Source organism: Hirsutella rhossiliensis (assembly GCF_020360975.1).
Source record: "Hirsutella rhossiliensis strain HR02 chromosome Unknown scaffold00003, whole genome shotgun sequence".
NCBI lineage: Eukaryota > Fungi > Ascomycota > Sordariomycetes > Hypocreales > Ophiocordycipitaceae > Hirsutella > Hirsutella rhossiliensis.
The window spans coordinates 4,643,584-4,668,367 of record NW_025408669.1 but is presented as its reverse complement, the minus strand read 5'-3'; the positions used below and the strand labels follow the sequence as shown (position 1 = coordinate 4,668,367).

Below are 24,784 nucleotides of genomic sequence, written 5' to 3'. Positions count from 1 at the left end.
CCCAAGGCCGGCGGTCCTGGTACCTACTGCAGCCACTCCCCGCACGAGGTACATCGCACACACCCTTTGCCCTCACCTCACCTCGTAACTGGTCCGCTGGTTTCCGACCTCTCACTTTCTCTTTTTCCCTCTCTCTCCCTCTTTCACTTCCTCTTCCTCCATCCTCCCCGGCAAAGCATTCCCTCTGCCATCCCGTTGCAACAAGAGCCCTGCGCCGCCGCAACAGCCTCACGTCCGACCCGCGTGGATTCTGCATGCGCGCGCCATTTGCCAGTGCAAACACGGAAACAGGAGCCCCAGGCGAGGAAAAAATCGGCTTCGGTCTCGTCTTTTTACTGGATCCCAGTACCACCTTTTTCTGCTTGCGGTCTCTGGCAAGGGCCCACTTGCCATCATCGAACAGGCATCAGAAAAAAAACGGTCCCGCTTCTGCCGCTGCATCCACCATCGAACACACACACGCGCGCGATACAAGTACCTTCATCTGGGTCATCGCCAAAGGGCTCTTTCACCACCTCGGACCTTGAATCTCCACCCACATTTCCCACTGGGTTTGGCCTTGCGCGCGCGGTTGTACCTGACAGTCGCCGACCCCCCCTCCTCCCCCCTCCACCCTGAGAAAAAAAATTATAGAGAGCCCCCCAAGGGAAGGAAAAAAAATAAAAAAGGATCGAGACCCGGTCTCCACTCTGGAACCATCCCCCAACTACCACACCTTCCAGAGGGACCTGCTTTGAGCCACCTCATCCACCTCCCCGGAACGCCTTCTCGCATCGTCGCGTGGGCCTTGCAGCCGTTGCTCGCGACTCTCCATCTTTTTTGCATCCATCTTGGGGTCCCGATTTCATCCCGTCGTCCAAGATCCAAGTCATTATCGACCGCTCGAGCCGTCGCCAGTTCGCCTCGCCCTCACCTCTGTCGCCCGACGCCCGCCTTGCCCGCTTCACGACGCGTCTCGCGCACTACTATGGACGGTTCCCAATATCCTTCCAATGGTATAAACGCGACATCTGCGTCACAGTCATACCCGTCGCCTACGGCCCTGTCTCCGAACCAACTTCACTCGGGCTCACCGCTGCCGCAGACGCTCCCACCTCTGCAGCCTCCAACCTCGGCCATGCAGCCCATGTACGGCAGCCACCCGCATACGCCGCGAACTCCGGGAACGCCAAACACGCCAAACTCGACGACCAACAATCTGCCTAGCTACCAGAACACGTCGCAGCCCGCCTCGAGGCCAGGCGTCTACTCGATGGCCCAAAACCCGTACCCTCCCCACCATGGCTACGGCACCTCGGCCGCCATGATGCCGCAGTCCACCACGGCCGCCGCGCATCCCCAGCCGATTGCCCCCGCTCCCGCTGGCGGTCGTGGCCCCCCCATTTTGCGCCCGATGCCTCCTGGCGGCATCATGCCGCAGCCCGGCGTCTCTTCGCCCTACGGACCCGGCTCCATGATGCAGCCAAATCCGGTCATGCAGGAGGGCGATCAGCCTACGCATGTTGTCGGCTCGCAGGGCCGCAGAGGCATCCTTCCCAGCGCCCCCGGACGTCCTGCTGCCCCTGCAGCCGGTACAGGCGCGGCCAAGAGCACCGTCATCCCGGTCAAGGATGCGGATGGGAAGTTCCCCTGCCCTCACTGCACAAAGACCTATCTCCACGCCAAGCACCTCAAGCGCCATCTGCTCCGACGTGAGTGACGATCCACGCCCTCCCGCGTGCTGTTTACGCTGACAAACTCCTGCAGACACGGGCGATCGTCCCTACATGTGTGTACTTTGCCGTGATACGTTTTCGCGAAGTGACATCTTGAAGCGTCACTTCCAGAAGTGCTCGATCCGCCGGGGAAATCCCACCGGAGCCAGCCACTTGTCCCACCCTCAAGCCCACGTTAAGAAGAACGCCCAGGCCCAGAAGGCGGCTGGCCTCAACGAGGGCGACATGAACCATCTCAATGGCTTGAACAACATGCCCGGGGACGGCATGGTGCACCCTTTCGGCATGGTGCCCGTCTCGGACGGGATGAACAATATGCCCGGTGACCAGAGCCAGCTCTCTCGGTCAAACAGCATGAACAGGATGGAGAACGGCGGCAATCAGGATCGAAGGAACATGCCTGCCATGGGAACCTCGCAGCCCTACGGCGGTGAGGTCCCGAATTCGATGCACAATCAGCAGATGCCGAGTTACAGCATGCCTCCGGGACAGAATGGGATGCCCATGTATGCTGGTTCCAACCCCAGCCAACAACCCGGCCTTGACTGGTCTCAGATGTTCCAGGGTGCGCATCAATCTCCTCTCCAAATACTGATGGCATCACCCTCCTAATCATGGACAGAAGCAGATCGGAACCAAAACCGAGCCTAATACCTCGACGGGAATGATGGCGGATCGCCGACCCCGAGATCCCGTCATCGGCTCCAAGTGGGGCAAGCCGTCGAATGCCGAGAATCCTCCAAGCCAGCTCTTTCTACTAAATCCTTAATTTTTCTTTATCCACCCATATCGAGTCGATGGACCCACACCTCACCGTTACAACCCCGTGTCTGTCTTTGGTGGCGGATCCACGAAACCCTGCACAACCATGCACGACGGCCCTGCTCTGTCGCAACGTTTCTCGAGTGGAGGCGCGCTCTAGTCCTTTGCTCAAAGTGTCATCTGCTCGCAATCGCTCGGGAACCAGAATGCGGTGGACAGAATTGCACTGCCCAAGGGACTCCAAGCAGCCGTGGAGCGTATTTCGCATCAAGGATGAGTCCGGGCGGCAACACCAAAGGGGCGAGACAGCTACTCCCAAATTGCACGACAGGCGCCACCAGTACTTGTCGCGCGAGAGGCAGTTGCGCCTGGTCAGATCTACTCCCTACCACTAAGCTGCATGGAGTGTGTTTTATGTTGGGAATGGGATACCGACTTGGACAATGCCCCATGGCTTCTGCGGCTTGCGGTTCTCGAGTGTCGGATCCATCACACCGGATCTGCAGATGTGTGGGTTGCTGGGTCAACATGGCGGGCTATCAAAGCTGGGCAACTTGCGCAAGACAACCGAGCGACTAAATTCGACCCGGAATATGCGTTGCGCACGTCTTCCGTCTGGCCTAGCTTGGCCGCCTTGAAAAAGTTCGAAAGGGGAGTGATCGAAACGATTTGAGAGCATACGGGGCAGCATGGCATTGAAGATTGGACGTTTTATTGGCGGTGTATTCACCACTGTTTCTCTCGAGGGGCGGGCATGAGATTGGAGCCGCATCTACCCTCAACATCAACACCAGAGATTCGAAGGCGACATTTTATGATCGACAAGGAGCATTCAGGGGAGGAGGTTGCATCTGGTGGCGTTGAGATTTTGTTCGTGTTTTGTTTTTCAGTTTTCTTTTGCCTGGCTGTCGAGGACCCATTGCGGTTTGGACGACAAAGGACGGCCCGGGGGTTGACTCGGCTCATGACGCCCGACTGGCCAAGCTACGCGGGACATCGACATTGGCGGCCCAGCTCTGCAATAAATTTCCAAAAAGGGATAGACAAGGTGAGGGGAGTTGAGTGTGCATTATTAGACTTTCGATCAAGATAGAAGGGACGGTCGGTCGGCTGCTGTGGTTTCGCGGTGGGCCATGACGACTTGCTGGCCTGGACTGATCAATGACTTTGTCGCGTTGCGCTGTATGTATTTGGGCTTGAATGGACTGGTGGTGGCAAGCTTCACGGCAGGATGATGAAAACGGGCAGTTGACGAAGAGGAAAAGTGAATAAAGTCAAGTTGTAGCGATGGCTGATTGGACCACGGGCTTTTGCCGACGCGGCGCCCCAATGACTTGACAGTAGGTTGCTAGAGGCGTGGCTTGAGGCGAGGACAAGGCCCCCTGAAGCGACTATGAGGAACGGTGCTATTTGCCGTCTGGCTTGTCAACTGCTATGACTCGCGGTGTCCACTTGCGTAGCAGCTCCTTGTCCTGGTCGGACGGGGTGAGGCCGAATTTCTCCTCGGCGCGGTCAGAGAGGTAGAGGCCGGCCAGGCCCCAGGCGATGACGCCGACGCCGACGCCGAGGCGGAGCTTGGGGGAGAGGTTTTTGAAGGTACTGGGAAAAGGGGGGCGGAAGCAGTCAGCGCCTACTCAGAAGGAGACGGTTGAGGGGGGGGGGGGTTGAGACTTACCTCAACATGGCTGTGAGAGGGAAGGGACAGGGGAGCTTGACTTGGGCTTCTTTTGTTCTTGTCCAGCGCAATATCGACGTGCATTGGCCACGTCTACGGCGGAAGCGGAGGGGGGAGAGAAAGCATTCGAGATGTGGTGTGTTCAGGCTTTCGGACGTGAAGGAAAGGGGCGTGATGATAATGTGTGGTGGTGGCGTGGTGGATGTGAAATTTGAGTTGAGGCTCAAGGGGATTTCGGTGTGTGGGTCCCCGGAGAGGGGGGGCGTGGGGGCGGCCGGAGACCATAGGTGCCGCTGCGCCGGAGCCCGAGATTATTGGCGGGAGAGGGAAAGCCCGTCCGTCTCTCCGGCCCGTCCGGTAGTCACTCAATGGGACTGGAAAGGTATCCGTTACCTTTGGCTTATCCCAGGCAACACAACGGATAAAGCTGTGTAACGACAGCTTTTCTCTTTCTCACGTTTTGCTCTCCCTCTCTCGCCCAGGGCCTTTGGTAATGGGAGGGAGAGAAGGACCAGACTTTGCGCATTCTATCACTACGATTTATCTTCATGTCTACGAGATTCTAAAGCATCTTTACCAGCCGGATGTGGACGGGGAGATATGGATATGGGCGGTAGGCTTCGTCACGTGGCTGAGCGTCGTGTACGCTTCAAGGGCCCGATGCCCCCTTTTGGGTAGGAACAGATGGAGCTGGGAGACAGCGTCGCGGTTGCGGATGAAGCGGACTCTTGAATCCGGGAGGGCTGAGCAGACGTCACGGGAAGTGCAGCGGCCGTCGGTAAATGGGGCGTGTTGAGATTTGATGACGATGAGCGCAGATGGCATCTTGATTCACGTGAACCGTTGGTGATGTGAGCCTTTTTGCTGAGACGGCGGAGATTGCGACGACACATGTCACGTTGGACGAGGACAGAATGCGCAAGATGCCGATAAGAGCCGGGAGGCAGCTGAGGACCCCTGGCGGGCTGAGGTTCTTTTGTCTTGGGGGCTTTGAGCACGATGACTCTTCAAGGCGAGAGCCTGGCTCGGCTATCAGACGGGGCCGGCCCGCGTATCTGAGATGCCGCCAAAGGCCAGCCACGGCGGTAGATGGGGCGACGGGAGTGGCTCGACCGAGGGGACCCTTAGTTTCTTCTGTCTCCGATGGTGAAGCAAGGAAAGAAAACTCCGAGCGAGGGGGGGGGCGGCTAGACCAGAGATCGCGGGCGTCGGGGCGGTCGGTCGGAAAGCAGGGCCGAGCGAAAGAAGCCGGGGCCTAGTACGGAGTACTGGATATCCCGCAAGGAGGGGGGAGCGGAAAGCAGGGGGAAAAAAGAAAGGATCAAGATGGAGAAAGAGGCTGAAGCAGCAAAAAGAAAGAAAGAGGTCAGGGAGCAGGGTTCTCCAGCACCGGAGCGGAGAAGAAAGAGGGTCAGTGCGGTCGACGTTGCTTGATAAGGCACTTTGTTGTTAGCCGAGGGACGCGCTGTAAGTTACAGCCGGAGCAGCGCTGGACTGCACTGTATCCACAGGGGTTTCGGCGCCGGAGGAAAAAGAGATGGACGATAATTAACACGTGTGAAAAGGGCAAGACGCGCATGTGGCGCAGAGGGAGAGACGAGAGATGAGGTGCGGGTCTGGGATCGGATCGAGGCTCTCCCCTTTTTTCCTTTTTTTTTCCTGTCCCTCCCTCGTGATGAATCCACACAAGTGACAAGCAACCGGGGAAGCAGATGGGCTGGGTTGCTTTTTGGGTGGGACGCGCCGGCGAGGTCGAGGTAATGGCATGCCTCTAATGCCACGGTTGTAAGTGCCGTGCCGAGCCCTTGGGTAAAAATCACCAGGGACACCAGGGACACATCATGGCGGCAGGGCCTTTGAGAAGGCGCGAAGCGAGCTTCTGCTGTGGCATCCATACGTCGTCGTCAATAACGTAGCGGTGCATGTAATTAGCAGGTCTGCCTCATCCGTCGACGTCCGGCATGCTAGTCGTCTGATGTAATAACCAGGCACCAGATATGGGGGGTGTTCTGCAGGGAGGGCCTTGCGGGATAAACCTGGGAGCGTCGGTTCTCGTCGCGTCCAGGAATAGAAGTAAATAAATTTCGCCATTACGAGGGCCCTACATGTCTTGAGCCTGACGCCAAGAGCCCGCCTGTCCGGAAGCGAATGCTCAGGAATGCGAATAAAAAGAGAGGTTCCTTTGCAGGCCCGGTTTGCTTTTTATAGTTTTTGCAACCCTCGGGCGAGTGACACAACGGCGTACTGCATGTACAGTACAGTGCACGATTCGCACCCGCCGTCGCAAGCATTTCATGTCGATATCCGTTCGTACTGGGGCGGCGGCGGATGCAGCCGTCAGGACGGGGCCGGCTCGCAACGACGGCGGGTGGCGCCGCGAGCGTACGCGGGAAGACGAAGAGACATGTGAGATGCGAGATTCTAGATGAAGATGGCGGCCAACACGTCTTGGCCATGGCAACTTGGGAGCTTCAGAGGCGGCCAACAACGCCTGCAAGCCTGGGCGGTTTGGGAGTGCGGTGTTGGTGATGATGAGAATGAGCGAGTGTCAAGCACGGCGGCGGCTGCTTGCCTTGTCAGCGACGTCCAGTAATTATTACAGTACATTAGGTACTACGGATACATGCGTGAGCAGTATCGAGTCGCAGAACATGAATAACGTAGGTACTGCACTGTACAGTTCAGCACTACCTTTGATGTCTTTTGCATCTCGTGCATTCCCGAGGCGTTGATGACCGACCCTCGGCAGGTGTCGATGCAGTAACGTGCCGGAGCTGCCTTTGTCTACCAAGTCCCACTCCAATGATACAAAGAAAAGGCCTGGAGGACTGTATCCGTACTGTACGTGATTCCTGGTGATGAGAAACATGCAGCGACTCGCTAAGCCACACTCCCCTTCATTCCTGGCCTCTTGGTTCTTTGTCCATCCGAGGCCTGTCTCTTAGCGTCCGTCTAGCGCTGGCCGGCAGGTACCCGCCCCGCCGCCACACTTGTTCCCCATCAGGAGGACTCACTGGTGCATGCATAAGCACCACATGCGGCCACTTTTCTTTTCTTTTTGTCTTTGGGCGCGACTTTGTTGCAGTGGGCCGGCCGGTGGCTGCTTGGGCCCCCGCATTCTGGCCTTTGATTGCCTCGTCGTTTGACTCGGAGGGAGATGCGCACGGGATTCTTCAGAGGCTGCCTGGAGGACTGGGTGCTACGGATACTGACTGTGCTCGATCGAGGCTCCAAGTATAGCCCATCGGCCGATGCCAGCCAGCCTCTCTCTCTCTACAGGACCGTCCCAACACCGAAGCCCTGCGCAGGGACCGCCCTCATTCATGGCGCCAACGGCCGGACCCCTGCACGCGCTCTTGGCACTGCTCCCTGCTGCTTGGACCAGATCGCCCGCTACCCGTGTGCCCACGTCACTCACTGGCCGGGCCCGCCCCTGAATTTTCGTGTTTGTTGGTGACTTGCTTGGGTTTGTTGTCGTCCCAGCCAGCAGCAGCCACTGACTGACTGACTGCCTGGAGCCAGCCTTCCTAGGCAGCCGGCTACCTAGGTAGGTACCTTACCCACTGTAGGTCAAGGAACATACATACCATGTCCATGGATGCGCGCCAGGGTCATCGCTCTGCACCGACCGCCAGCACTCCTCTGTGTTGTATGTAAAAGTTACCTCGAGACGAGCTCAATCTTGCACCAGCCTACCTTCCTACTGTACCCTTTCACCTCCAACAAAGGAGGCGTCAACGATGTACCGCCGGCAAGGCATGCAGCCAAGACAGCTCCCGCTGCCCTCTGCCAGGTTTCCGCCTACCTGATAAACTCTCCAGCACGGTACGAGCTACCTTTTTAGCTAGCGCCTTGCCGTCAGCGACAGACGCCCACCCCTCGACTTCTCTCATTTCGCCCGCTCCACCGCTATCCGCCCGTCCCATCCATCATAAACATCATCACTTCGCCTTCCTTCGCCATCGAGCCCAACTTCAACCCCCCGTGGCTCGCGGCCTCGACTCGCCGACCCCGCCTCTCGCCCCCTCGTACACCATTTCGCCTGGCCACACCGGCCACGGCAGAGAGGCGCTCGCCGGCCACGATGCAGCGCGTCTCTGCTTTCCTGCCGTCTTGGGACAAGAGGAATTCGGGCGCCAGCAACAAGCCCACCGGCTTCTTCGGCTGGACACATCGAAACAACCACGCCCCAAAGCTCCCCTCCAGGATCAACATCGCCGCTGCAAATGGCCATCGCGTCCACCGTGAGGCCTACTGGCCTGCTTCGCTCGACGTCGAGTGCGACAAGGCCGCTCGCATCCTCAAGTCCTTTTGCAGTACGCCCGCCCATATCGCACCCTGCTCCCCTTCCCCCGTCTCGTGCTGACATTCGGTAACCCCAGCCGATGGCTACCTCGTGCCCGACGACGCCCCGGCTACATCATCCACGTCGTCCGCAGCAGACTCCCCTGGCTCCCCGGCACAGGCCCCCAGGAAAATCCCAAAACGCATCATTCAGAACGCCGCGGGCATCGCCGTCTTCTCCTGCATGAGGAGCGGCTTATGGATGACGGGTTCCGGAGGCTCCGGCATCCTTATTGCGAGAAAGTCGGACGGCACCTGGTCACCTCCCTCGGGCATCATGCTGCACACGCCCACCCTCAGCTTCATCATTGGCGTCGACGTCTACGACTGCGTCCTCGTCATCAACAACCTTGCCGCCCTCGAGTCCATCACGCGCCCCCGAGTCACCCTGGGCGAGGATGTCGGCCTGACCAACGGGCCGTCCGTCCTGCTGGACTCGGACGAGCTGCACATCAACTGGCGCGAGCTCGGCAACACCGTCCTCGCCTACATGAAGGCACGCGGCCAACACCAAGCCGTCAACCTGCATGGCTGCATCCTAGCCGAGCGAGCCAACGAGAATGAACGCTTCTACGAGAGCAACTCGACCCAGATGGACATTCTGGCCGGAAATGTGGGGCGCCATGTGGACGAGGCCAAGCCCCTGTTCGAGGTCATCAAGATGGCCGAGGGGAGGACCGACTTTGACTCGGCCGTCATCGGCAACATTGCCTTCCAGTCGGCGCCCGGAGACGCCGTAATTGCCACTCCCAAATCGACGTGTGGCTCTCCCCGTCCGTCATTTGGCATTCCCAAAGCCGACGATCCGGATCCGTTCGGCGTCTTGGCCCTGGAAATGGCCGGCCTCGAAATCCGCGAGGCCGGAACTCGTCTGAGGCCGACCAGCAGTCAGCTTGAACACAGTTCCGTCCCGCTGAGCCCCTCCATGTCCAAGTTTAGTCGACAGAGCATCGAGACGTATGCGACGAGGAGCAACCGAGCCAGCATCATGTCCTCTCGGACCGTCAAGAGCCAGGCCACGGATGCCTGCACTCGGACCGATGCCGTCAACACCCCCGAGACGACGCCCAGCCCGGGCCAGAGCGACGATGGCCAGGGCCGAGCCTCAATCGACCGTATGCCCGAGGTCAAGGAGGACGAAGAGGTTGACTACACCCAGGTCGACCTGCCCCCCCTTCGCAGCCTCAGTCAAGAACATTCGATTGGCGCCGTTCTCGCCGCCGGCTCTCCAACGTCAGTTCCCGAGCCGTATCTGGCTCTGCCCGTGCCCAACCATTTCGACGCAGACCAGGCGTCGCAGGCTTCCAGTGTCTACACCAAGAACGGAGAGGAGGAGGAAACCAACGACGCGGATGATGAAGATGACTTGGACGACGAAGACGCCGAGGAGCCAGTCGTAATCGAAGTGGCGGCGGTGCAGCAGACCAGCACACGCGCAATTGCATCGCGGGTCATTCAGGCGCGAGGCAACGTGGTCACGATTCAAAAAAGGCTTCCTCCGCCGCTTCCGAAGAGGAGCCCGGCCAGGAACTCGCGATCGGACAAGGCCGAGATCGAGGCCAAGGTGTCCAGCGTCGCAATCCCGCTGCGACGGTCCTTGGGGGGCGCAGATGGGAATGTGGAAAATGGTGATGACCAAGTCACTTCTGTGGACCTGAAAACAGAAGAGATTGAAGAAGGCAGTGTTGCGGAGCACGAGATCGGTACGGATAAGACCGGTACGGACACGGTCGACCAAGCCGTTTCCCAGGAACCCGAGGCCGACATGACCCCGTCTAAGACGCGCGTCTCCATTAACTCAACCATGGACGCTGCTGTTGCTGGGCAAGACCAGGCGGAGAAGGCTTCTGGGGAAGAGGACGGGGAGCTCGCGGATGCGGAGCAAGAGAGGGGATCTCTTGAAACCCAGCTGACAATCAAAGTGCCTGGCTCTGCGGAACGCCAGGACGGAAAGACTGAGATGACACAAGCCCGAGAGGATGGCTGCAAGTTCGATGAAGCCAACTCTCCCGAGGCGGCCCTGGACAAGTTTGCAACGGACGAGACAGACGAGGATGCGGTCCGAGATGGGAGCGGGCACGAGCAAACGGACAACTCGGACTCGACCACTCATGAGAAGCACACCTCGTCCATTTATACGGGGGCGACAGAAGATCGCTGGAGCTGCGACGGATCGTCTGTCACGACACCCACCTCGGAACGGCGGTTTTCCCTGTTGGTCGGTGAGACGGAGGGAGACAGGCCTACAAAATCGATGAAGGAGGAGGAAGCGGAGGCGCATGCGGCGGCGCAAAAGTTGATGAGCGGACCCGAGAAGACAGTTCTTGAGGCTGTCCCGACGGCTCACGCGCTATCGACGACGACATGATGACTTGCTACACCTAGAGCGAAAGCACGACTCGGGTGGATGATTTGCCACGAAACTATGGATTTCTAATTCTTAACCGTCCTCGGATAAGGCCGTTTACTTTCATGTCAATACCTTGGGGGGCAGGCGCTGTAAAATATGGGATTCTTGAGTACGGGGATGGGCTGCTTTGGGAGGAAACGGGCGTTTGGAAATCTGGAAAGATACATTTTGGAGTTGGCAGCCCGCTCAATCCAGCGGGCGGATGAGGTCGCCATTGAGGGACTCTGGCGCATGACGATGGGGTGGAAGCAGCCGCGGGGGGTATGGCGCGCAGAGGGTACTGGAAGCGCTTGGGATATGAGTTTGCAAAGGGCTCGCGATGCCTCGGTGGCGGCCATTTCACCGAGGCAAAGAAAGACTTGGCTCACGACAAGGAGCCGGCGGCAAAGCTTCTGTGCTACATATTCGCAATGCTTGGTATATAAATCTACTTACATGTCAACGCAGTAGAACTAGACATGCTTTATCACGAGTCGACTATATGGAACAAGTGCGTATTGGGCCTTTCCGGAGGGACATGCTTACTTGGTCAGTGGTGACTTGGCTGCCCCAGATTCCGTGTATGCAACGGCGGTCGTCGAGGTGCGCGTTGCCGGGGCGAGGGCAGCTGTTCATTGAACGGGGAGGATTTTGTTTGAACTCGCTGGCAGGCTTGCCAACGGGCCCTTTTCTCCCCTCTCTCCATGCGTCGAGTCCGATATGCCTGAAAAGAGCACTTCGGCCGCGCCCCTGTCGATCTGCTCAGGACCAGAGACTCTGTTTCACGACGGCGCCCGCATCGTCGTCGCCGCCAAGCGCCGCCAAGCGCCGCCAAGAGGATGCCACAGAGAAATGGTCACGTGCGGCTGGCGCCGAGGGCGGGCGGCACCGCCACACCAGTTCCAAGGGCATCCGCCACAGAAGCGCGGCTGACGCCTCGCGGCCAGACGCCTCGCGGCCAGGAGCGCAAAGACTGGTGCTCCGCATCGCCGCCGTCTGCCACACCGTCGCGACGCCGCAGCCAGCGCATCGTCAACAGGAGCAGCAACCGCAGCAGCAGCAACCCGGTGTCCCTGGCCAGCGACGACCACGTTCTCGGCACTCGCTCCCACGACGGCGGCAGGGCAAACGGACTCGCACGGCTGGCCGGCATGGCGAGCTCGGCGGCCAAATGGCGCGAGGAGCAGATTCTCATCATCTGCCCCGGCAGCCGCACCACCATGGCGCAGCTCGGGTGCAGCGAGCTGACGCCGCCCTTGCACCGTCTGCCCACGCGCATGTTCCGCGATGGCGACGAGTGGCGGCCCTATCACACCTACAAGCGCTCCAGACTCGTCGGCGGCGTCGAGCAGGTGGAATGGGTCGAGGACGTTGACTCGGACGAGGGCGCCGTCTTTCCCATCGAGGGTGCGTGCCGCTCGGTCGACCCTCGCGACGTGTATGCTGACCATGTATCCAGGCGGCCGCATTGTTCACATGGACTCCTTCCTCGCCTTCCTCGACCACGTCCACGGCATGCTGGCCTCGACCTACCACAACACCCCCATCATGCTCATGGCCTCACCCCAGTGGACCCGCCCGGACTGCGAGACCATTGCGCAATACATCTTCGAGAAGACGCGCACGCCGGCCCTGTGCCTGATCCACAGCGGCATCGCCACCCAGTACGGCCTCAGGTGGCCCAGCATGACCGTCGTCGACATTGGCTACGAAAAGGTCGACGTCACGGCCATTCACGACGGTCGCGTCGTCAATCACATGGACCTGGGCTCGCCCAACCCCGACAGGCATATAAGCGGTGGCCAAGTCTTCACGCAGAGGCTGCTCAAGCTGCTCGAGGCAAAGGGCTTCAACCATGACATGGCAGAGCAGCTCAAGAGGAGCGCCATCTGCGAGGTGCTGCCGTACGCCCCGGCGGAGACGGCCCTGGCAGAGCTGCCCAGGGAAGACACGGCAGGGGCTCCGCCAGCTCTGGCGGTGCCTGCGACCACACCAGGGGCAGAGGCCGCCGCCGCGGGCGAGGCGCCCAAACCCCCCGAGGTGAGCCGAGATGACGACGGCGAGAACGCGGGGAACAACGGGGACGAGGACGGCGTGCTGGATGTCGCCGCCATTGTCACGAGCGGGCAGACTAAGGAGTTCCTCGCCAAGAAGGAAAAGGAAAAGGGCAAGCCGGGGCGCAAGGCCAAGGACAAGGAGGGCGAGACCGGGGCCGCCAAGCTCGCGAGGCTGCCCAACTGCAAGAGGACTCACAACACCTTTTTCTTCGAGGAGGTGATCCAGGAAGAGGTGCCCCGCGAGCCGAAGCCGGGTGCGGCGGAGAAACCGGCCGGAGAGCAACCGCCATCGCAGAACGGCGTGGCCGTGACCGGTGGCGCTCCGGCGGCAGATGGCGCCGCGGCAACGAATGGAGGAGAGGCGGCGCCCCCGGCGAAGCCTGCAGACGAGACGCCGGCGGGGGCCAACGGCGCAACGACGGAACAGCCGCGACCGGAGCCGAGCAGCGCCACGGCCAAGGACACGCCGGAGACGAGGCCCAAGCGCATCCGGCGCGACGTCGAGGTCGGGCTGGAGCGCTTCACGTTTGCCGAGCGCGCCGAGATCGACCGCATCGTCGCGACCATCTACCGCACCATCCAGGGCATCGACGACATGTACATGCGGCCGGCGTGCTGGGACAACCTCGTCTTCGTGGGCAACGGCGCGCGGCTGCGCGGGCTGCGCGAGAACATCCTGCAGACGCTGCAGGCGCGGCACATCATCTCGCCCTCGACGGCCACCATGTTCACGTCGGAGCTGCCGTCCAACATGGCCACGCCCTCGGGCACCGGCTCGCAGACCCCCACGGGGTCCTTCACCGGCATGCCGCACCAGCTGCCCTCGAGCGGCGTCAACCCGCTCCTGCAGGCGGCCACCACGGCCAGCACCCTCGCGGCCGTCGGCGGCGCCGGGCTCGGTGGCGCTGCCGCCGCCGCCGCCGCCGGCATCGCCACCACCCCGGCCGCCGGGTCCGACGCCGCCGGCCCCGCCGCCGGCCTCCAGCCGTCGCACCACTTCCACAGCCAGACGCCGACGAGCATCAAGACGGCCGCCCTGCCCACGTACCTGAGCGAGTGGAGCAAGAACGGCTTCGAGGAGGCCATGTTCCTCGGCGCCCAGGTCGCCGCCCGCATCGCCTTCTGCATACACTCCAACATGGACGCCCAGGGCGTCGAGGCCCAGCGCCTCATGAGCCTCAGCAGGGTCGACTACAAGTGAGCAACCCCCCCCTTTCCTGCCTTCTCCCCCATCCCTCTCTCTTCGTCCTCAAGCGCGGCGACGACTAACGGACGGGTGTAGCGAGCTTGGGCCCAAGGCCATCCGCACGCATTCCATGCTTAGTTGACGCGGCATCACGACAGCCGGGGGGAGGCGGGAAGCGGTTGCTCGTCGGCCCCAGAAGCGCTCTCTTTCTTGTCTTCTCTCTCTTTTCATCTTAGAATCTATTCCTCGCGTTGGATTTTTTATTTTATCCCCCTTTTTTTCGCCCGCCGAGAGCCGTGCCATGGAGTTTGGAGGGGGCGTGGGAAGCAGAGCCTGAGAAGCGCCCGTCACGCCGGGGAAGTAGAAGAGTCGGGCCCGCGGAGCTCATGTATGATAGCGCAGAGACAGGGGCAGACAGAAGGAAATGAAAGAGCAAGGGGGAAACGCGATAGTCCAACCACGGGACCATGTTCACCAATCCCTAATGTGCCTCGGGCTACTACTACTCATACATTGACTGCTATGTTATATGCTCAGCCCAGCCTCTGGTGAACTCCTCATCTTCGGACAAGACTTCCCCTCCTTGCCTGTTCCAATCTTTTCCCCACCTACCCAAGCCTTGCATGTAAAGAGAGTGCCGCGTGCCTCGCCACCTCCACCTAATCCTCCAGACTGACAGCCTCGAAAGCATGCCAAAGACGCTCGCCCGGCGGCTCAACCAACCACCGCTGCAAGGGATGGAAAAGGAAAATGAGTAAAACCGAAAAATAAATAGTACTGCTTGCGTCCGTCGCTGGGGTATACGCCGAGAAGGAAGACGACTCGCGCAAACGCCTGCTTGTGCCGGTGCAAAAAAGAGAACAAAACCGAGTCGATGAGAGCACAATCCTACCCCGCGGCATTTCTGGCTGCTGCTTCCGCGGCCGCCTTGTGCCAGTCCGTGCGGAGTAGGTAAGTGTACTCGATGATCGAGACGCTGCGTCGGGAAGCCATGGTCAGCTTGGTTTCAGTTCCCAGGATCCGACTCGACTTACACAATCAATCCAACCGTCACACCGGCCCACATGCCCTCGAGCTTCCAATCGGCGGCAAAGGCCAGGGCGAGTGAAATGGGCAGCGAGATGACGTAGTAGGAAATGAGGTTGGCCGGCCCGCCGATGGACTGCTTGCCGATACCACGCAGCAGCCCGTGGGCCCCGGCGCTGAGCCCGTCCAAGACCTGCATGACGGCGACCAGAGGTAGCACCTGCGCGACCAGCTCGATGACGCCCTGGTCATTGGTGAAAAGAAGGGGCAGGTAGAACCGCAGCGTGCTGAAGATGGTCAGGTTAAGCAGGCCGAGGATGCAGACTGCCGCGACCGTCTAAGCAGGCCCATCAGTCAGCAGGTATCACAACAAGGTGACACAGGATCCACACGTACCACTCTGGCTGTCGTCTTGGCAGCGTCGACCATGCCGGCGCCAATGAGATTTGCTATCCTCGTCGACGCGGCAATGGACACGGGGAAAGGGATCTGGTAGGAGATGGTGGAAAGCGTGGCCAAGACGCTCTGAGCCGCGAGATACTCGGTGCCGAAGCGGCTGGCGAGAAGAGTCATGACCTCAAAGGCGAGCCATTCGGCCTCGACCATGATCATGCCGGGCAGTGCCAGCCGAATCATGACCCACCAATTGGCAAAGGCACGCTTGCTGAACCCTCCCCAGCACTGAGAGCCGCCAAAGAGCCGGACGTACAGCACGAGGAGCACAGGCAGCAGGTTCTCGGTGATGACGATGGCAATGGGAGCGCCGACGAAGCCCCAGTCGAGCTTCCACACGAGGAGCCAGTTGGTGAAGATGTTGACGGGCGCCGCGACGAGGAGGACGTACGTGGTGGCCCGGAACAGGCCCTGGGCCTGGAGGAAGCGCTTGCCCGTCTCGAAGAGGATAATGCCCGGGATGGCGAATATCATGACGCGAAGATACAGTCCGGCCAGACGCGCGCTTTCCGGGTCTGGGACGATGTATACGAGGATGCGCTCGGAAAACAGCCACAGGACGACAACGGGAGCGGATATGCAAAGGAGGAAGGCCGCCATGCGCTGACACTGGAGCCCGACGAGGTGCTTGTGGCCGGAGCCATAGGCCTGGGCACAGAGGGTGTCGAGGCTCGTGGCCAGCCCTTGAAAGGGCGCCAAGCACGAGACTGCGGCTGACATGTTGGCCACTGCAGTATATGATTAGCAACGGCTTGGCCCATGGGCCGGGAAACTCACAGGATACGGCGCCCAGCTCAACCTTGCCAATGCGGCCGACGGCGAAGATACTGGCCACGTTGATGGAGTACTGAAGGAAAAAGGTGCCAATGAGGGGCGCAGAGTAGGCGACGACGGTCTTGGTCTCGCGCTGCCAGGTGGTGCGGAGACGGCCCGAGGCCACGGCCTCCTCCCATTGCTCCTCGAGGTCATCTCCCGAGCCCGACGCCGAGTCGGGATGGACGCCGTTGAGAAGTGGCGATCTTTCGGTTGGCTGACGCGAGACAATGGGCCCTTCGTCATCGTCTCTGGGCGGCAAGCGGGTGCTGAAGAGACGGCGATAGATGCGGCTTCGCAGGCTCCGGCCCATTTCCTGATCCTGGTGCTTGGGCGGCAGGACACGGTTGTCCCTGAGCAGGCTCCGCTCGGCATCGCGAGACTGCTTCCTCTCGAGGGGGGTCAGGATGGGCTCGTCTATCTGCTGGCTGAAGACGGGCCGCGAAGTACCGTAGGCGACACCACTAGGACGACGGTACATGCCGTGCCCAATGGGCGGAAGGTCCTGGTCGAGGAACTCGTCATCGCTGGCCTCGAGGTTGCCGTCCTCCGAACAGGCAGCGATGTCGTCGGCCAGGGCTTGCTCGGCCAGAGGGGAGCTCGACAACATTCGACGGGTACCCGAGTTGGACCTGCTGTCGGCGCCAATCTTGGGCGAAAGAATGGGTCGTCCGCGATCCATGATGATCTGCAAGCCGACAAGGCGCTGAAGCGGTGTCTCACAGAAGCAATCAGGGACGGCCTTTGAGGGAGGTATTCGGTGATGGTGTCTCTGTTCAGATTTCGAGTCACCAGCGAGGGTGGGGGAAAGACCAGAAAAAGAGGGGGGGATATCCCAGTCGGCGAGAGGATCCGAGCGCGCTGCAGGACCGCTCGGACTCGAGGGTATGGACACTCGACAGGCGACGATAGCGGAGAGAAAGCCGCGAGGACGTCGAGGCCGAGAGGAGGAGCGTTGACGTCGGTCGGTGGCGGACCTGAAAAAGCCAGGGAAAGGATGTCTAATGAGTCGGCTAGTGCTGCGCTAATGCACGATTTATGTCGGTGATAAACTGATTGCCTGACTAATGAAAGAGTGAACCGTTGGCGTGGATGGCTGGTGCTGGTGCGTCCTGGATGCACAACCATCATCATTGCATACACGCGATGCGACTCTCTCTCGGGACGCCCCCTGGCAAGCGCACACTTTCCCCCCCGCCCGCCAGCCAGCCACAGGCCGTATCGTAAATTAAAAGTCCGTTAATATACGTGGCTTCGCAATCACTGCGTCACCTCCAGTTGTCAAGTCGTTGACAAAACAAGCATGGGAACGTTCATGCCGTGCCACCACCCCCCGGCGCCGCCTGCCGTGTTTGACCCCCTTTGCAAGGGCGTTGAATACAGTGTCCAGGACAGTCAACGGCTGCCGCCCAACAGATGCCGACTGTCTTCCTATCTTCCCGTCGTGAAACCAGTTGCTGCTCCTCCAGCCGTCGAAGGCTTCCGTCATCGGCGCCGTGCCTCTCCCGCTTCCCCATCACACATGCTCAGACCCGTCTCTGCACCTCCCAGATGCGACCCTGGCAGTCGGGTTCGGAGTGATTCATGCTGGCCACCCATGGCACCTCGTGCGGACCGTACCGCTGCAACGGCAAGCTGTACGGGATGCGGAGGCCCACGATGGCGCTGCCACCCCCTGCCCCTGTCTCCGGCCCGCTGCCGGGAGTGTCCGACTGGAACGAGCCCACCATGACACTGCCCTGCCCATATAATTCGGGCCAGACCAACACGCCAATCTCCCACGACGCTATTCGCATTTCGCCCGTCGATTTGCCCGCCTCGCCCCACGCCTGCCTCGACAGGTTGGCCGACGTGAGCAGGGCCCAATCGATCGTCCTCTTCTCGTTATACCGTATGTACGTCTTCACGTGCGGGGCCGCGCGTTGCCGCCCGCCGTCTAGAATGCCGCTCCCCGACGGCAGCTCTGTCAACAGTCAGCCGACTTCGGTGCGTCCAACTCATCTGCTGCCACAGCCAAGAAAACCTTACCCCTTCCATCATGGCTGTCATTGGCCCAGTGATGGAGCATTGGCTCGAGGTAGCCGAGTTGCTTGGCTTGCTGTTGAGATTGAATCTTGGTGTGGATGGAGCCCCCGGATGCATAGCCGTCAAGCGATCGCCCGACTTCATCAGCCGTCGGGAAGACCACCTTGAAACTCGGCCTCTTTGCCGTACCTTTTCCGCCGCCGGCGAGCGAGCCGAACAGCGTCTTTTGTAGCCAGTCGTCCTTTGCACCGAGAGTGGCCATGGACGATATCTGGACGACAATTTCCGAGTCGCCCTCGTCGCACGAAATGGATTGGAGGCGTGACTTGAGGGCCGCCCAGCCCCATGCCGCCTCCGGTTGGGCATTCATGTCGTGTTTTCCCGGCACGCTTGCCACCAAGGCTCCCTTGACACTGAAAAAGTCGTGCTGAGCGAGTTCGTCCGCCAATGGCTTGCAGATTCGCTTGTGACGGTCGTACGACTTCAGGTATCTCAACAGGTCTGATTTGAACCGATGCCCGCTCCCAAAAGGGGCAAATGCTGAAGCTTCCGATGCGGTGCTGCTTGACTCGTCCAGCTTTGGCAAAAGGGGAGACCGCCAGACGGCGTTTGTCATGTTAGTCCAGTCCTTTGCAATCATGTTGGCTGTGTGGATGATGACTTGCGCCGTTCCGTCATGACGGAAGAGAACCATCATTTTGGAATGGTGCGTGCCAAACATCTCGGGCATTGGAGCGGAATGCAGGCGGACGTTGCTGAACTCGGATGCCTCTTGCTGCCGGGCGTCAGCCCACGGTACCAACGGGATGGTTCCCGACCAGAACAGAATGCCCGATGCTTACCGAGAGCATGAGTCTGCGGGGATCATCCGACTTCCAAAACCCGTGGACAATGTGGACCTTGACGAGATGCCTGGTGTCCGGGTCGAAGGCGTTCATGAGGAAGGGCACATCATGAAGAAAGTTGAATTGCCAGCATTCGCGTATGAGAGGATTACCCAAGAGATCCTTGAGGGACAGAGCATCTTGGTTGAGATGTGGGGGGAGGTCACGAATCCAGGTGAGCTGGAAAGGAGACCTGAAGACTCTCTTTTCGGAGGCACGCTGACGTTTGTGAGAAGGAGGGCTTATGGGTCTCGACAGAGAGTCGGGAGCGGCGCCGTCTGTCCGTTGACGCTTGAGGGGACGTTGCATGGCGTCTCTGACTGCGATGCTGAGGCGTCGAAACTGCCTGAGAGTAGCCCCCAAGAGCTCCCATCGGCGAGCGGCTTCAGGCCGGTCGGGTCCAGGGTGAGCGTGATGAGATGGTAATCTTGTGCAATCCGTATCCCCTCGGTAGGCAATCAAGTCAGGGATGTTGGAGGAAGAATGAGGCTTGTTTAATCACGTGTTCTCTGGCATCCATCCTTTAACGGGTGGCACGGTTCATTTCTGTAGAAGGAGTTGCGGTGATCGGCTGGGGAAGGGACGATGCGAGCGCGCTAAAATCAAACGGTTTGATGGCGCCGCCGCTGTGGCTTCCTTGGGCGACCTTGTGTTTGTAGATGCGCGGCCGCGACAAGTCAGACACCGGGTTTCGCCCCGGGCATGTAAAGGAGAGACGGGCGTTTGAGTTGGATGGTTCAGTTTCTCGCATACCGTCCGCAGGCATGTGCCTCTAATTACTGCGTTGCTGTGTTCTGCAGTCGCAGGTGGTCTGTGGCCGTGCCTGTGGCTGGTGCTCCGTGCCAAGCTGCAGCGTCCTAGCGCCTAATTTTAGCACCTGCAGCCCTGAAGCCAGTTTTACAGCACTGTAGCCCGCGAAACGCCAGGCTGGCTTCCTGCGTGCCCAAGTCAATGCGCAGCGCTGCCACTGCACCGGGTAACTTAGTCCCCCCTGGCTCTCTCGCCCTCCTGGTCTCTCTCACGCCCCCTTGCTCTCGTTGCATTCCACGTCGTTAACTTTTGCCCCCCATCCGCATCCGCTGACGACCCGGAGCCTCGCCAGGCAGCGGTCCCCATATCCATTGCGGCGTCCTCCATCCTATGCCGCTCGAGACGCTCTTCAGCCCTTATTGTCTATAGATACAGGCCGCGTCGCACCATCCGGCCCTGAGCAACCTTGGCTCGACTCGGCCGCCTGCTCGAGGCGCCGCCACGTCCACCCGCCTCTTGCGAAACGCTGCGCTGGCCCTCGCCTTGCCCGGCCTTGTCCTCCCTCTCCGCCTCGCCTGGGCTGTTGCACCTCTTTGCCTCCGATTGACCCGAGCTCCTCTGCGCCCGACGAGGTGCACCCATATCCTCTCGCGCCATGCGGCTGCACGTCTTCGCCCTCCTCGTTGGACTCGCCGCCCCTGGCTGGGCGCAGTCTTCCGAGGAGCAAGACGCTAAACCGCACGATACGATCTTCGACGGCATTACCGTGCCCCCTCTGCTTGAGCTCACGCCCTCCAACTGGAACGAAGAGTCCAAGAAGACAAGATGGCTCGCCGTCAAGCATTACAGGTATGCGCCCGCCCTGCCGCCCCTTGGCCGCCGGCCCCCGTTGACCCGTCAACAGCCCTTACTGCCCTCACTGCATGGACTTTGCCCCGACCTACCAGACCATGTACGAGTTTTACTACACGTCGAAGCCCGCCGGCGGGGCTACCTTTTCGCAGTACTACGACTTCCGGTTCGCCACCATCAACTGCGTCGCTTATTCCGACCTTTGCGAGGAGCATGAAGTCAAATCTTTCCCCACGACTGTCGTCTACGAGAATGGCAAACAGTTTGACTTAGTCAAGGGAAACAGAGTCATGCCGGAGGTCAGCAAACTCATCGAGCTCGCTCTGGAAAAGGCCAAGCCCGGCTCGCGGCCCAAGAGCTTGACCCTGCCCGAGCCCGGCGACACAACAGCCCCCAAGGGCGATGGCAAGAGTACCACGCCGGAGCCTTCGGGCCTTCCCAAGGGCTCGGACGAGACCGCCAGCAAGCCCTCGGATGACAAGGCCTCCGACAAGGGCAAAGGGGCCGACACGGACAAGACTGGCAGCGACGGCCAAAAGCCAACCCCTGTCGACAAGTCCAAGGAAACCGTCTCCAAGAAACTCGGGGTCACGCCCAACCCCAGTGGCGTTTCAGTTTCCCTCACCGCCGAGAGCTTCCAGCAGCGCGTCACCATGTCGCAGGAGCCCTGGTTCATCAAGCTCTATGCTCCTTGGTGCCACCACTGCCAGGCCATGGCACCCACCTGGGAACAGCTGGCCAAGTCGATGCGAGGCAAGCTCAACATTGCCGAGGTCAACTGCGACAAGGAGCCTGTTCTGTGCAAAAAAGGTGTCAACGTCAAAGCCTTCCCCACCATCATGTTCTTCAAGGGAGGCGAGCGAGCCGAGTACACGGGTCTCCGCGGCCTGGGCGACTTTGTCCAGTATGCAGAAAAGGCCGTTGACCTGGCCAGCGGCGTCCCAGACGTCGACGCCGAGTCGCTCAAGGCGCTGGAGCAAAAGGAAGACGTCATCTTTGTCTACTTTTACGATCATGCCACCACGAGCGAGGACTTTGCGGCTCTCGAGAGGCTGCCCCTCAACATGATTGGCCATGCCAAGCTGGTCAAGACCAAGGATCCACAGCTCTACGATCGGTTCAAGATTACCACGTGGCCGAGGCTTCTCGTCTCGAGGGAAGGCCGTCCCACCTACTATCCACCGCTGACTCCGGACGAGATGAGGGACGTGCGCGGGGTGCTCGACTGGATGAAGTCGGTCTGGCTGCCGCTGGTGCCCGAATTGACGCCCTCGAACGCGCGCCAAGTCATGAACGGCAAGATTGTCGTCCTGGGGGTGCTCAACCATGGCGATCAAGACGCGTTCCAGAGTTCTCTGCGCGAGATGAAGAGTGCAGCCAACGAGTGGATGGACCGGCAGGTACAGGAATTCCAGCTCGAGAGGAAGAAGCTGCGAGACTCGAAGCAGATGCGAATCGAAGAGGCGGAAGATCGCAACGACCAAAGGGCGCTGCGCGCGGCCAAGGCCATCCGCGTCAACATGGACTCGTCTGGCCGCAAGGAGGTGGCCTTTGCCTGGGTGGACGGCGTCTACTGGCAGCGCTGGATCCGCACCACGTTCGGCATCGACGTCAAAGACGGAGAGCGCATCATCATCAACGACCAAGACGTAAGTGGGCCTGGCACATTGCATGGGCAGCCTTTGCTAACAGCACACAGAACCGGCGGTATTGGGACAACACGGTGACTGGCAACTACATACTCGTGTCGCGCACGTCGATTATGGAAACGCTCGACAAGATTGTTTATGGCCCCAATGTCATCAAGCACAAGCTTACCGTGTCGGCACCGGAGAAGATGCTGTTTGACATTCGCGTTGCCTTTTCGGAGCACCCGTTCCTGTCGCTTGGGTGCGTCGCTGGCATCGGCTTCGGCGTCTTTTCGTGGTACCGCGGGCGCAGCCGCAGACGCGGGGGGAACTTTCGACTCGACGACACCATGGGCATCAAGGAGCTCAAGGAAGGGTTGCTGGGAGCGAATGGGAACCAAAAGGCCGACTGATGGGCCGGGGGCAGCAAGAGTTGGAAAGAGTGAGTGGAGCGAGGAAAGGCGTTTGTTTCCGGTGCCATTTCAAGTCGAAGTCGCGGGTTCAGGATGAAGAGGCGGGATTGGAACCCGAGTGCCGGGGGTCTCATCTGCCCCCGAGGGTGGGCGAAGGGTGTCTAGCACTGGCATGTGTGTGTCGCGATGGTGGTGCTCGAATGGACAGGGAGTCTGATGCAAGGCTGTGCACACGGCACCCGACGCTGCTGGCAGACGGGCCATGATTTTACCCGAGACGCTTTCCGGCGGTGGAAGTCTCGAGGATGGTATATGTAGGCCTGGATATGGGGAGATGGGGGTGGCAAGTATTTATACATGTATTCCAGCCCGGCGTCGACTCGAGGTTGATTGATGATGGGTGATGGTGAAGTGAGTGGGTGAAGTGAGTGGGTGAGAAGTGAGTGGGTGAAGTGAGTGGGTGGAGCAGGCGCGGTGGGGAGGGGGTGGAGCCCGCCATGCCGCGCCGTCCCGCCATCGCAACCTGCGCCAATCCAACGTAAAGGCCGAGAGAGAGCTCGACAGCTGCTGCCCGGCGATGAAACGGTCGTTTTCCTCGCACTCGTTGATGATCGGCTGACGCCCCTCGTCCTGCCTTTCCTCTCCTCCTCTTCTGCTTCTTCTTCTGCTTCTTCTTCCTCGTCTTCTTCTTCCTCAGACAGCGTGTCAAGATTCTGCGACCGGATGATTCGGCCAGACAGCCTGCGGTGAGCCTTTGAGTTCCCCCCTCTCTCTGTGCTGTGCCGAGGACGTCTCTCACGCAGCAAAGACAACAGTCTCTGCCCTCCTCATTCGCTATTCTGCACGGACGCTGCCTGTCGCTGGAGCACCGCCCTGGCTTGGGATACCCGAAGCATCCTCTGTCCGACATCAGCCGGAACCTCTTCCCACCGAACCGCCACGCAGCAACACCTCATCGTCATCATCGCCACTGCCGGCGTCTTTTGTCGCAGTCAGTCGCCGCTCCACCCACCCCCCCTTCCCCCCGGGGCATCATGTCGCATTCCGGCACTGTGCTCCCCTTCAGCGCAAAGGCCCACGCCCACCTGACGCCCTACCTGGCCGCCATCCACGCCTCGTGCATCACGCACGACCGCGCCATTGCCACCTTTCTCCCGCCGCTGTCGCACGAGAAGCTGCTGGCCTGGTGGAAGGAGCGCATCGCAGAGGTCAGGGACGGCAAGCGGCTGATCTGGATCCTCGTCAGCGGCGAGGTTGACGGCCCGGCCCGGCCCGTCAGGGGCACCGAGGTCATGGGCGTCGTCATGCTGTCCTTGCCGAGCTCCGAGACGGGGCCATTTCGCGGCACCGTCGAGAAGCTGCTGATACACAAGAGCTTCCGTGGCCGTGGCGGCGCGAGGGCCCTCATGGCTGCCCTCGAGAGCGACGCCGCCCGGCTTGGCCGCACCGTGCTCGTACGTCCTCTTGGCCCTTGTTCTCCCTGCGACCGTCTGACCCTGGTGAACCTATAGTTGCTCGACACCGAGACGGACAGCCCGGCCGAGGCCGTGTGCAAGAAGCTGGGCTACACGGAAATGGGTAGGATTCCCAAGTACGGCATGAGCCCGTCGGGTGAGCTCAAGGACGGCACCTTTCTTTACAAGCACCTCTAGTAACATGACGGGAGAAAGGGGAGAGAGATGGGTCCCACGGCTTTGGCAAGGGGAGGACGGGTTCCAACTGGCGTTCGGTGCTTGCCTGATGTTTTGAGAGGGCAATGCGTGGTTTCGATTTTGATCATAGACGACCAATGTCTACGTATACCTTAATGTT

General features: G+C 60.3%; 8 protein-coding genes across 8 annotated transcripts; 5 read left to right on the top strand and 3 right to left on the bottom strand.

Moving 5' to 3' along the window:
• Window positions 1-1,117: 1,117 nt before the first annotated feature.
• On the top strand, window positions 1,118-2,366 carry HRG_03680 (zinc-finger double domain-containing protein; the record flags this gene model as incomplete). Its single annotated transcript, XM_044862151.1, has 3 exons — window positions 1,118-1,691; window positions 1,747-2,280; window positions 2,338-2,366. 3 exons carry the CDS (start codon window positions 1,118-1,120, stop codon window positions 2,364-2,366), a joined length of 1,137 nt encoding a protein of 378 aa, XP_044723177.1.
• A 1,517-nt stretch (window positions 2,367-3,883) lies between these two features.
• HRG_03679 (uncharacterized protein) lies at window positions 3,884-4,160 on the bottom strand (the record flags this gene model as incomplete). Its single annotated transcript, XM_044862150.1, has 2 exons — window positions 3,884-4,076; window positions 4,153-4,160. 2 exons carry the CDS (start codon window positions 4,158-4,160, stop codon window positions 3,884-3,886), a joined length of 201 nt encoding a protein of 66 aa, XP_044723176.1.
• A 4,076-nt stretch (window positions 4,161-8,236) lies between these two features.
• HRG_03678 (las17-binding protein actin regulator domain-containing protein) lies at window positions 8,237-10,864 on the top strand (the record flags this gene model as incomplete). The annotated part of the gene is made up of 4 exons (XM_044862149.1): window positions 8,237-8,468; window positions 8,535-9,729; window positions 9,805-9,901; window positions 9,956-10,864. The coding sequence occupies 4 exons, from the start codon at window positions 8,237-8,239 to the stop codon at window positions 10,862-10,864; spliced, it is 2,433 nt and encodes an 810-aa protein (XP_044723175.1).
• An 860-nt stretch (window positions 10,865-11,724) lies between these two features.
• Window positions 11,725-14,270, top strand: HRG_03677 (actin domain-containing protein; the record flags this gene model as incomplete). Its single annotated transcript, XM_044862148.1, has 5 exons — window positions 11,725-12,292; window positions 12,345-13,196; window positions 13,275-13,893; window positions 13,948-14,139; window positions 14,225-14,270. 5 exons carry the CDS (start codon window positions 11,725-11,727, stop codon window positions 14,268-14,270), a joined length of 2,277 nt encoding a protein of 758 aa, XP_044723174.1.
• A 746-nt stretch (window positions 14,271-15,016) lies between these two features.
• Window positions 15,017-17,102, bottom strand: HRG_03676 (matE domain-containing protein; the record flags this gene model as incomplete). The annotated part of the gene is made up of 4 exons (XM_044862147.1): window positions 15,017-15,104; window positions 15,163-15,491; window positions 15,551-16,335; window positions 16,385-17,102. 4 exons carry the CDS (start codon window positions 17,100-17,102, stop codon window positions 15,017-15,019), a joined length of 1,920 nt encoding a protein of 639 aa, XP_044723173.1.
• Window positions 17,103-17,946: 844 nt separating this feature from the next.
• HRG_03675 (tyrosyl-DNA phosphodiesterase domain-containing protein) lies at window positions 17,947-19,638 on the bottom strand (the record flags this gene model as incomplete). Its single annotated transcript, XM_044862146.1, has 3 exons — window positions 17,947-18,383; window positions 18,449-19,220; window positions 19,288-19,638. The coding sequence occupies 3 exons, from the start codon at window positions 19,636-19,638 to the stop codon at window positions 17,947-17,949; spliced, it is 1,560 nt and encodes a 519-aa protein (XP_044723172.1).
• Window positions 19,639-20,734: 1,096 nt separating this feature from the next.
• Window positions 20,735-22,972, top strand: HRG_03674 (thioredoxin domain-containing protein; the record flags this gene model as incomplete). Its single annotated transcript, XM_044862145.1, has 3 exons — window positions 20,735-20,928; window positions 20,984-22,580; window positions 22,631-22,972. 3 exons carry the CDS (start codon window positions 20,735-20,737, stop codon window positions 22,970-22,972), a joined length of 2,133 nt encoding a protein of 710 aa, XP_044723171.1.
• A 1,034-nt stretch (window positions 22,973-24,006) lies between these two features.
• HRG_03673 (FR47-like protein) lies at window positions 24,007-24,624 on the top strand (the record flags this gene model as incomplete). The annotated part of the gene is made up of 2 exons (XM_044862144.1): window positions 24,007-24,426; window positions 24,484-24,624. The coding sequence occupies 2 exons, from the start codon at window positions 24,007-24,009 to the stop codon at window positions 24,622-24,624; spliced, it is 561 nt and encodes a 186-aa protein (XP_044723170.1).
• Between the last annotated feature and the right edge of the window lie 160 nt (window positions 24,625-24,784).